The sequence below is a fragment of the Trachurus japonicus genome, chromosome 9 (assembly GCF_045865225.1).
Source record: "Trachurus japonicus isolate A0001 chromosome 9, Traja_1.0".
Lineage (NCBI taxonomy): Eukaryota > Metazoa > Chordata > Actinopteri > Carangiformes > Carangidae > Trachurus > Trachurus japonicus.
Window position 1 is genome coordinate 4575009 of NC_140915.1, and position 12684 is coordinate 4587692.

Here is a 12684-nt window from a genome sequence, read left to right on the forward strand (position 1 = left end):
ACTGAATAAACTGATCTCCATCGTGGACACTGAGCAGCAGCCTCTCCATCACACAGTGGACGGACAGCGGAGCAGCTTCTCACACAGGCTGCTCCAGCTCCGCTGTCCAAGGGACAGATACAGGAACTCTCTCCTGCCACATGCCATCACACTGTAGAATAACAGCTAAAATACTCTGCTCATAACTTACAGTCACTGCACACTTTATTTTCTACACACAGTTACACACATCGCGCATTTCTTTTTTTTTTTTTTACTTTGCACTAAAATCAACAGCCAATTTGTTGTAGGCTATATACTTTTGTACATTACATTTTATTTGCTATTTTATTATGTAGGCTATAGTTTGTTCTTTATATTCTTATCCTATATGTTGTTATCGTCACCGTGTGTAATGCTGCTGCTGCACTGTCACTCATTTCCCAGCTTGGGATCAATAAAGTCTGTCTGTCTGTCTGTCTATCTATCTATCTATCTATCTATCTATCTATCTATCTATCTATCTATCTATCTATCTATCTATCTATCTATCTATCTATCTATCTATCTATCTATCTATCTATCTATCTATCTATCTATCTATCCGTCCGTCCGTCCGTCCGTCCGTCCGTCTATCTAGCAGTGCTTGACAAAAATAAATAAATCAAATAAAAATACAATGTATCTGGATCATGGATGTATAATATATTGATCTGGATGCGTAAGGATAATTATGATCAATAAAGAGCCAGCAAATAAATGCAAAAAACATTGAACATGATATTTTCCATAAGACTGGATGTCTTCAAAGCTTTCTTGTTTTTACATATTTAAATCATGGATGTATTATATTATTTATTTACTGTAATGGGTAATTCACCTTATTTTTTCGCCATTTTATTTTACATCATTTTGTTACCTAACTTCCGGTTCCGACCGGAAGTGCCGTTGTTGTTGTGAATCGTCGACCGCTACTCAGCAGCTTGATCAGTAACGTGTGGAGGAGAAAACGGTAAATATCTTTAGTGTTTAAAACATAGTTGTTGTTTTTTTTTTAAATTTCCGTTGTTGTTAAACATCGTTTCATGAGGTAGATTGTTGTCGCTTACGGCTGCGTAGCAACGGTAACCAGCTAACTTAGCTAACGGTAACCAGCTAACTTAGCTAACGGTAACCAGCTAACTTAGCTAACGGTATGTAACAGTTGGATAAATTACTTACAGAATCTCCTTGTTGTTTACAACTACTTCCTGGTAGAAAACCAGCATGAGAACAATAGTGACGGACGAGAGTTTCGCTATATAAGTTATATCTAATTTGTAATGTCACTATATCACCGTTTAGACTAATCTGATGTTTGTAAAGTCTATAAAACCAATGATTGGACAAACATTACTATTTATGTGTGCACATTTTTGTAATTAGTCATGGTTATCATAGATTAGCCGGGCTAACGGTTAGCTACCTGTTTAACTTTAATAACTCAGTGACTCAATAAACGCTCCATGAAAAAATATTTTCTCCAGTGGATATCTGAGTTCCAACATGACTGAGCTAACTGGAGTAGTTTCATGTCGTGTCCCACAACGGGAGGGTTTTAACAGCTGACGTCCTGCTGTTAGCTTAGCTACCGTTAGCTGTCCCTGTCAGCTGCAGCCACTGATGCTTTCTAGACACTGTGATTCCCCCAAACTGAATAAATACAACACATAGCAACACAAAACACACACACAGAAATAGTGATGTTTCTTCAATTATGTCAGATTTGTCTAAACGGTGATAGGGCGTGAAAAATATGAGCTAAACTCTCGTTCGTTACTATTGATCTCATTCAAATTACGTGCTGGTTTTCTACCCGGAAGTAGAATGTAAACAACAAGGCACAGTGCGGTTCATGTCGGGATGTTGTTGCGAGTGTTTTCAGCCGTTAACCGCGTTGTGTGTGTGTAAAAAGTGACTCCGAAGCAGTCTGTGAATATGGCTAGTTAGCGTTAGCTTGTGCTAATGTTTACATTACACGCTTCATTAGCCAGAGCCGATTCACGGTGTTTTTGTTTTGTATGTGACTCTTTTTCTTTCTCCTCGACAGAAGTGTGGACAACCTCCTCATGCACACTGCTCAAGTCTCTCCTGTTAATGTTCATTTTGTGACAGGTATGGAGATGGTTAATTACGTTTATTATGTCCACTGGTTATTATGTGGGGATGCTATTTACATATGAAATGAATGAATGAGGGTTCTGTGAGAATCATTAAGTTATTTCAGTTAATTTATTTTTATTTAAGTTAAAGCTGCCCTGTGGAGCTTTGCTCATTACGAGCCATCAGCCGTGTTTTTTTTCGAGTAGGCTACTGCAACAGTCAGTCTGCGCCGTTCGATGACGTTGAACCCCCCCTTCCCTCCCTCCCTCCCCGAACGGTAAGTGCAGGTAACCAGGCAACCAGGTGACTGGCGAAGTAGGAAGAGAAAAAAAAGTTGTGGTCATTCAGCTTTGGCATTTATTTAGGGGTGTGACCTTATACATGTGTAAACGTTTACACGGAATGAAACTGTAAACGTTTAGTAAAAAAAAAAAAAAAAAATCCCTAAACGATATCTAGGCCTACACGCAATTTATTTTCATATTTTTATACATAGGCCTACATTTTGGGGGGGGGCTGGGTGAAAAATAGTCCCGCACACTGTCTTAATTTAGAGAAAACTATGATTTAATAAAAAATGATGCTGTGACGCGCTTCCCTCCTCCAAAATGTGTGTAAGTGCGTTTTTTCTTTCCTTTTTTCTTATCTTTTTTTTTTTTGCGAGCGAGTGTGATGGCGCCGCCACGCCGGTGTGGGTCAAACATTGCTTTTCTGGTTGCCAAAAAATATTCTAAGCAAATATAGCCTCCCTAAACACAAACAAATAACCTTAAACGGATTGAAAGAGGTGTCTCGGGACATTAAAGACGGCCGAGGACTGACGAGACGCCTCTGGGCTGGTTGCTCCTGCCCGGTCTGTCCTCCTCTCATCCACACTTCAGCACCTGTCCTGGGCTGCACCGTGTCGGCTCGGCTCGGCTCGCTCCTTGTTTTAAATGACTTTACTCCTTTTAAAAGTAGTGTAAACAATTTACTGTTCTGATCACTCATACGCGTGTATAGTTAGGCTATACGTTGCATTATTATTAGTTATAGCTACTTCAAAAGTAAAGGACGGTGGAGCGAGCCAAGCTGTAGCCCAGGACAGGTGCTGCAGTGTGGGAGAGGAGGGAGAGACTGGGCTCCGCGGGGCTCTGGCAACTAGCGGCGGATCAGAGAGGGTGGAGGACCGACATGACAGGGGGTCTGGGTCTCCTGGTACCTGTGCGGTCCAGGACCGCGGAGGTCAGCGAGACGGGGGGGGGGGTACGGTGGTCGACTCTGAACGCTCACCGGGCGGATCTCTCCAGTTACGGTGCGGTGCGTGTCGGGGGGGAGGGGGGCGGGACGAATCCGCCGTCGGGTCTCCTCCGCTCCGGTGGCTTGCAGTGTCAGTGCTTCCACCGGCTGCATATCAGACTAGACAAAAATAAGATAACATGTTCCTCTTCTCTTCTGTTTACCAGCGCTCTAAACCCTACGTCAAATCCGAACGTGTTGCGTTGCATGCGTAATTCCCTGTGCGACAGCGCGGGAAAGTCGCTCCTCAGAGGCAATTGCGCTCCTGGGTAAACCAGGGACTGTTGTGTGGTGGAGATGCGTTCAATGATCATCCTAATAAGTCGTTTGGCAGTGGCTGCAATGTAACGGACATTGTTTTATATGTATAAACTCCACAGGCCAGCTTTAATTTAAAGGGACAACGAGGAGTTTTGTTAAAGCGAAGTGTTTTCTCACTACATTTATGAGCCTCCGCACCGTGAAATTCTTTGACCGGCGCAAGACAGACTCATGTTTTCATTCATCAAGAATTAAAGTCAGAGGTTGGAAGACGATCACATACCGTCGTAGTTCCCACCATAAACGGAGATTCAGCGGCGTTATTCTCATGACTCGCCACGAAACCGAAAGTAAAGAAACGCTGGTCGGCTCGCCCAGCATTTCCACCACCACTAATAATAACAAAATAACCATAGAGACAAAACCATAGATTTATCTAAAATGGACCATTAACAAGTGGTAACGGAGATTCATCCACATTAATATGAGACTTTTTTATAACCAAATAGAAACTCCTCGTTGTCCCTTTAATATATAATTTGGGGAGTGATATTTCTTTATTTTACATTTTATTTTCTGGTTGCTTCGATAAAAACCACTATTATTTTATGAGTAAAAGAGAGTCTGACTGGGACATGTCTGCAGAAGTGTCGACAACCTCCTTGTGTACACCGCTCAAGTCTCTCCCGTGTGTGTTTATTTTGTGACAGACCGAGTAAAGTGATTGTCAGAGCCCAACACCAGCCCGTTTCCCTGGTTTATTCTCGCACAACACATCGCAGAGTACCGGCAGAGAGGTTTCTACATGGGTTAACTTACAGTTAGCTATGTCTGGCATCGTCTGTTCGGTGAGAGGATGCCACAACAACTGGGCGAAGAGGAGGCAGCAGCTGAAACAACAATGTTTCCAACATAAAGTGGAGAGGCGTGAATGTTGTGGAGCAACGTACAACCTGCATCCACCTCCCAAACAGGACGAGCGCCTGAGGCTGTGGCAGAAGGCGCTGAAGCTGAGGCGACCGCCCAAGCGCCCGTACGTCTGCTCCTTTCACTTCGTGGACGGGAAACCGACAGATGAGCACCCGTTCCCCGAGAAGTGGCTCGGCCACGACTTCCCGGAGAAGAAGTCACGTCGGCCGTCGAAGAGGTTCCTGGATTCAGGTAAGCGAGCTTGTTGTTGTTGTGCTTGTTAGCGTAACGTTAAGGGGATAGTTCAACATTTAGTCAAATTGTTCCCATTGCCATAATCCCTATAGTCATAGCAGTAGGTTCGTTACCTTTAATTGTCGGTGCAAGCTGTTTTTAGAACGGCGGAGCAGAGCTGTGAGCTGCTCAGAGCTACGCTACGGAGGCTCATTATGGGATTTCTTTGTTGGTTTCCCTCATCAAACTCATCAAATACACAATCCAACAACTCCACAACGCTCTGGTGGACAAGTTGTGAGCTGCACATTCACCACACTATGAGATAATAACACAACGTTACCACACAGAGTTGTTTTAGAGGGAAATACAGAGACTGTTGATGAAAAACTGTCCCTGAAGGCAACGTGCATCAGTGGTTTTGCATGAATTTCCCTCTAAAACAACTCTGTGTGGTAACGTTGTGTTATTATCTCATAGCGTGGTGAATGTGCAGGTCACAACTTGTCCACCAGAGCGTTGTGGAGTTGTTGGATTGTGTATTTGATGAGTTTGATGAAGAGAAACCAAGAAATCCCATAATGAGCCTCCGTAGCGTAGCTCTGAGCAGCTCACGGCTCTGCTCTGCCGTTCTAAAAACAGCTTGCACCGACAATTAAAGGTAAAGAACCTACTGCTATGACTATAGGGATTATGGCAATGGGACTATTAGACAAAATGTTGAACTATCCCTTTAAGAGTCAGTTTCTCCCGACGATCTGCTAGGAAAATGGTCATAAATGTTGAACCTGTTCTGTATCAAAAGTCGTCTTGTGATCTGAGGCCTGTACTGCGAAGGAGGCTCAACATACCAAGGCTTAGTGCTCAAGATGCAGCTCAACAAACCCTCAAGTCCGCAATCAGAGCTAAACGGTACTGTGACGGTGGTTATCAACTTAATTAGTCAAGTCCGGTTCTCAGCTTTGTGCTCTGCGCGCGTTCACATAAAAGGGGGCGTTTGACGTCATATTATTCTACTTCCGCACGAAATTGATCCACAACGGGCTGATTTCAGCCAAGACGAGTGCAATTGTTTTAATGGAGAGAGTATGAGCGATATTAAAAAAAAGCACAATCACAGCCTGAAGCAACAGTGTTGCTGCAAATATGACAAGAGAGGAGGTTGCTTTTAATTTTTCTGACAGCTCTTGCGCTACTTTTAAATATGAAGCTTTATCCATATAAACTAGAGCAACATCAACTGTCATTTTAAATTGTGTTTTATATTGTTATATTTCACTGATCGCAATTATAACGCGAGTGTGTGTTTTATTGGAAGCGAGGCTGGATAGGAGGTTTTTTAGGTGCTGTAGCTACAAGCAAATCTCATAAACAAAGACCTTTTTAAATGTGAAAACAGCTGAGACTTATTCAAGATTTGCGTTTGGGCAACACTGAAATATAACAGACGACACATCGGAATTAATTTATTCACGGCCACATTAAGTGAAATTATTAACGTTACCGATTATCCATCTGATTATCTGTCCTGCTGCGAGCGGACAACTTCTATCAGTGGTGACTGACTGTACCTATATAAAAGTAAAATATAGGCTATAGTCTAATATATAATGAGCTCCTGACGCTCAGCTCAACGGGTGAGGAGGCGGAGACTCAGCGGAGACGCTCAGAGAGAAAGTCAGCAGCAGCGATCAGCTGATCTCTCCCTCCGTACAAACGCTCCGTTCTGATCCAGCTCCACTGGACTTTCAAAGTAAAGGTGCCGCCAGCTGTAAATGAGTTAAAATAGTGAAACAGCGGCGCTTTTATAGCCGGTTTTATGATTAAACTCTGAACAAAACCTGGTCGGGACCAGGTTATGAGCTAAGCATAAGTTACCATGGTGATCTAGCCTCGTTAAAAGACAGCCACCTTCGCAGAACAGGAGAGGCTGGCTTTACACTCAACATACCTCGCTAACCCACTAAACTGGCTTCGCAGTACAGGCCTCTGCACAACTTGCTTGGTTTGTGGGAGCACATGGTTGAAGTTGTTAGTACGAGTGTGAAAATATGTTTAAAGGGATAGTTCACCCAAAATTGAAATTTCAGGGGGTCTCGGCGTGGATACCAACTGTCTTCGTAACAAAAAGACACACCAAAAAACATCCAAATACCTCCATGCTGCTCGTATGTAATGTCCCTCTTGTATTGAAACCCCGACATGAGAAATTGTCCCCAAAAAAATGAAATAAGTCTATGTTTCAAGCTTGTTTTGTAGCGGAAGCTTGAAATATAGACTTAGTTAATTTTTTTGGGGACAATTTCTCATGTCGGGGCTTCAATACAAGAGGGACATTACAGACGAGCAGCATGGAGGTATTTGGGTGTTTTTTGGTGTGTCTTTTTGGACGAAGAAAAGTGAGCTCCGTTCTCAACTGTCAAATGGACATGCAGTGCTTGTCTTTTGATGTGCTTGTTTGAGACAAATAAAAATCAAATCAAATCAAAGTGCTGCGTCGAGACCCCCTGTAACTCAGAGAAGCCACGGAGGACTCTGAAACTTCTCCCAGCCCTTAGTCCACATGAGGGGGAGGAGATAATGAGAATGAAATTTCAATTTTGAGTGAACTATCCCTTTAACGTAATGTTTTTTCCACAGGTACGGTATCGGTGGGTCTCAGCAGTGCAGTAGAGAACTGCGAGGATGACGATGATCACAGTCACATGGCGACGCAGCGCGACGACGACGAGGTCTCTGACCACAGCTACTGTTCAAAACTCTCTCCTCCGACACGACGCGCTGAGCCGGCTGCGCTGTACACAACCGTACTGAGGAACGACAACCTTTCTCAGCTGTACACCGGGTTATCGTTGGATGCATTTAAGTCCGTTGCTATGCACCTCACGAAAGTACACGGCGACGGTTTCCATTTACACCCGTGGGATCAGCTGCTGATGACGCTGATGAAGCTGCGTCTGAACGCGCTGCACGCCGAGCTGGCCGAGCGGTTCGGCGTCTCTCCGCCCGTCGCGGCTCAGATCATCGGCCGCTGGATGGAGCTCCTGGAGGAGAACACCAGGTGTTACGTACCGTGGCTTCCCAGGGAAACCATCCGAGCAACGATGCCCCGCTCCTTCAGAGAGCTTCACCCCAACACCACGTGTGTGATCGGCTGTTACGAGACCACGCCGCTTCAAAAACCACGTGGCCCCGACTCAGAAGACGACGAGTCCTATGGACAGAGCACCACCATGAAATACCTGGTTGCCGTGGCGCCGTGTGGTCTCATCATGTTCGTCTCGCCGGCATACGGAGGAAGGTGCAGCTGGAAGTTCATCACGGCGAAGTCCGGCCTCCTGGAACACCTGCGTCCGGGCGACGAGGTCGTGGCCGACGGAGGATTGGACATCAACGATCTTCTCTGTGAGAGGGAGGTCAAACTGGTCGTTCCACTGTCTGAAGAGCAAGAACACACCGCCGCCGCCGCCGACGTACGGCTCCATGTTGTCGAACGCGTCGTCTGCAGACTGAAAAACTTCAAAATCCTGGCACACGCAGTTCCTGTTCATCGCATCCCTAAAATTGACCAGATTTTGAGGATCTGTGCAGCTCTGTGCAACCTGCAGAGCAGCATGGTTTCTGATGGAGAGGGGGAGGAAGAAGACTGCAGGCACAGCAGCTGTAAATGCAAATTATCAGCTGTGGGTCACTTCTGATAGAACATGTAAATAGACAGTCAAAAAAATATATGGATAAACATTTGATCTCTCAGTTTGTTACGCCGGGATTCCACTGGATGCGGAACGATTCCGAAACGGGTTCGCTACAGAACGGCTGCGTACTCCGACTCCGTCAACTCACACCGGTTCCGTCCGTGATGTTGATTGTTGCGGCTCTGCCGCACAGCGGGAACACGTGATCTCGCGATAAAGCAGGTTGTAGTTTCCATAAAGTGAACCACAAAATCAAAAACAATTAATTTAATCCAGAGGAGGAGTAGAGAAACAACTTGGTGCTGACCTGACTTGATTTTACAATCACCATCTCCTTGTCCATGGTGTAAACGGGGTGAACTGATGTCTGAAAACCTCTGAGCTGTTGACTTCAGGCCAGTCGCTGCCCATTACAACGTTTTCAAGGTGTAAAGCAGGAAATATGCTCTGCTGTGAACATGTATTTTATTTTGAAAATTAACCGGGTGTTTTATTTTGTATTTTGCCTGCGATTTCCTGTCATACACGACCTGCTCTGTGCTGCTTGATGCGCCGTGCTGCGGCGTCCGGCAAAAATAGAAGCTCTGCGTATGTTTTGCGAGGGCTGCCGGATGCCGGTGCCGTTCCGGACCCACGACGCAGCGGACCCGGAGTCGGTGGAATCTCACACTGTGATTATAATTAATACGTAACGGCTCCGCCGCCGTGCCGGAGCGGATCTGCAGCCGTTCCGCATCCAGTGGAATTTAGGCGTTAATCTTTTTAGTTCGGCAGCCCCTTCTCTCCATATTAAAGCAGCCTGGGTATCGGACACTGGGGTTGAGATTTCAGATGAGCTGTGGGCCCAGGGTCTTAAGAGGATCAAATCCTGCTCTATCAATGCCAGACTTCAACTTATTCAATTTAAAGTCATTCATCGTTTGCATTTCTCCAAGACCAAACTGAACCGGATCTTTCCTTCTGTTTCTGCTACCTGTGATAAATGTAAATCACACGACGGGACTCTAGGTCATCTTTTCTGGTCCTGCCCTAAGCTTCGGAACTTTTGGGAAGACATTTTTCATTTGTATAGTGTTATATACAGTAAACAGTTGATCCCTGACTGTCATCTGATATTATTGGGCTGTTCCAACTTCTCTCTCACTCTTCCCTCATCTTTTCAACAAGCCCTTATGTTTGGTTTGGTCGTAGCAAAACCAGTTATTCTTAGAGATTGGAAATCAGTTTCTCCTCCCTGTTTTAAGAAATGGTTGAACGACATGGTCTCTTGTATCTACCTGGAAGAAATTCGGTATACTCTGTCAGACACTCATCACAAATTCCTTGATGTCTGGGGACTCTTTATTGAGTATATTCAAAATCGTATAGTGTCTCTGTTGTTCTATATGTGGTTTAAACTTAAAAACTTTATGAATAAAGTTTTCCAAAAAAAATAAAAAATATATAGGCAACAAATCGGAATTGGGCATCAAGGTCTGTAGTGTAAAGACAGCCGAAGTCTCACCCCTCAAAGACTTGAGACTTGACACATCTCTGCCTTCAGGGACAGTTTTTCATCAACAGTCTCTGTATTTCCCTCTAAAACAACTCTGTGTGGTAACGTTGTGTTATTATCTCATAGTGTGGTGAATGTGCAGCTCACAACTTGTCCACCAGAGCGTTGTGGAGTTGTTGGATTGTGTATTTGATGAGTTTGATGAGGGAAACCAAGAAATCCCATTTAATTTGCCAAAATGTTGAACTATCCCTTTAACAATTGAATATGTTTTAGCCAGGAGTAATAATGATTATACATGAGGAATAGAAAAAATTAATAAATAATCAATCAAAAATACAGGACTGTCTCAGAAAATTAGAATATTGTGATAAAGTCCTTTATTTTCTGTAATGCAACTAAAAACATGAAAATGTCATACATTCTGGATTCATTACACATCAACTGAAATATTGCAAGCCTTTTGTCGTTTTAATATTGCTGATTATGGCATACAGCTTAAGAAAACTCAAATATCCTATCTCAAAATATTAGAATATCATGAAAAAGTATACTAGCAGGCTATTTAACTAATCACTTGAATCGTCTAATTAACTCGAAACACCTGCAAGGGTTTCCCTGAGCCTTTAAAAACACTCAGCTTGGTTCAGTAAACTAAATCACAAGTATGGGGAAGACTGCTGACCTGACTGCTGTCCAGAGGACCATCATTGACACCCTCCATCAGGAGGGTAAGACACAAAAAGAAATTTCCAAAAGAGCAGGCTGTTCACAGAGTGCAGTTTCAAAGCACATTCACAAAAAGTCTGTTGGAAGGAGGAAATGTGGCAGGAAACGCTGCACAACCAAGAGAGAGGACCGCAGCCTTAACAGCATTGTGAAGAAGAGCCGCTTCCAGAATTTGGGGGAGCTTCAAAGACAGTGGACTGAAGCTGGAGTCCAGGTATCAAAAGCAGGGGTCGACAATATAAATGGCCCGGTGGCCCGGACGTACTTTTCAAACCGTCAGGGCCACCAGAACGCTCCAAACACTGGCCCGGTGGGGCCAGTGAAAATAATGCCTTGAAAAAAATATAACAAGTAAATAAATAAATCTAATTTCACATTAAATCCCTGTGGTTTGAAATGATAACTGTCAAATCGTCTCGGTAATTAGTGCTAAGAGATCCCGACCCGATCAACGACAGAGACATCTACTTTCTGTGCGCAGCCAGCGCTGTGCCCTGGCACGTCAGCACCACCTGCAAGCAGCTGCAGCTGCAGCTCCAGCTCACTCACTGCTGCTGATAGAAGGTCGTCACAAGAACCGATAAAAACCTTTTTCTTAACCATGAAACTTCCCTCCTCCTCAGCGCGTCGGGTCGAGTCCTGTCGGGACCGACGCGAACGTTACACACGGGCCAGAGCTCGCGCTGGGGCGCCAGCTGTTCGGTGTGCGCCACAGCGGTGGCACGTCACGTGACATTTAGACCATAATAACAACAACAAAAAAACGTGTGTAAACGCAAAACTGAGCTGAAAATGAAACAATGAGTCAGTTTTGCATCAATCTGTGGAAACAGCCTAAACGTGAATGAATGAGAACAACAGTTATATCACTGAACTACTTGGAGGATAAAAGTAATGACTACATAACTTCATGTTTGTGTTGAGGCATATTTACCATTTTAACTCTGTTTTTACTTCATTGTTAAACCACAGTGGAGGCTAAATATGTGAAACAGTTATTTATTTATTAAATAAAGTAGCCTGATGAATTTAAAAGCACTTTTTTTGACCTTCTTTAATGAAATTGAATGAAAAATATCTGATACAGGATATAAATCCTCAGACTCAAATAAATAACAACATACAAAAATTAAACACAAATATACCAACTCATACATAATCACTAAAATACATATAACAAAATAATCCCCCAAAATCTCAAGAAACTACAAGATCATGGTATTGAATAAGTATCAAGAATGTTGGAAATTGACTAGTAATGGTATCAGAAAGTTCCAGCCTCGATGGCGAGACCGCAGGAATTGGCTGGGATATGTTGTTTTTCGTTAATATGGGGATCGATACCTATTGTCCTGGGCCAGTGGTTAGAATGGTGGGGCAAATTTCCCTTATTGTCTACCCCTGAAAAGCCACTGTTCACAGACGTGTCCGGGAAATGGGCTACAATAGCCGTATTCCCATGGTCAAGCCACTCCTGAACTCAAGACAACGGAAGAAGCGTCTGACTTGGGCTATGGAAAAGAAGCACTGGACAGTTGCAGAGTGGTCCAGAGTCCTGTTTTCAGACGAAAGCAAGTTTTGTATTTCATTTGGAAGTCAAGGCGCTAGAGTCTGGAGGAAGGCTGGAGAGGAGCAAAATCCTAGTTGCTTGAATTCCAGTGTGAAGTTCCCACAGTCAGCAATGGTTTGGGGAGCCATGTCAGCTGCTGGTGTTGGTCCGCTGTGTTTCATCAAGTCCAGAGTCAATGCAGCTGTGTACCAAGAGATTTTAGAGCACTACATGCTTCCTTCTGTTGAAAAGCTCTATGGAGATGATGATTTCATTTTCCAGCATGATCTGGCACCTGCCCACAGTGCCAAAACCACCAGTAACTGGTGTACTGACCATGGCATTACTGTCCTCGACTGGCCTGCCAACTCCCCTGACCTGAACCCCATAGAGAACATGTGGGGTATTGTGAA

The 12684-nt window shown here is 44.1% G+C and overlaps 1 protein-coding gene across 1 annotated transcript; it reads left to right on the forward strand.

The window, feature by feature from the left end:
- Positions 1–1864: 1864 nt before the first annotated feature.
- LOC146980692 (uncharacterized) lies at positions 1865–8501 on the forward strand. The gene is made up of 3 exons (XM_085787993.1): positions 1865–2133; positions 4371–4821; positions 7444–8501. The coding sequence occupies exons 2-3, from the start codon at positions 4488–4490 to the stop codon at positions 8499–8501; spliced, it is 1392 nt and encodes a 463-aa protein (XP_085644119.1). The 5' UTR covers positions 1865–2133; positions 4371–4487.
- Positions 8502–12684: the final 4183 nt, after the last annotated feature.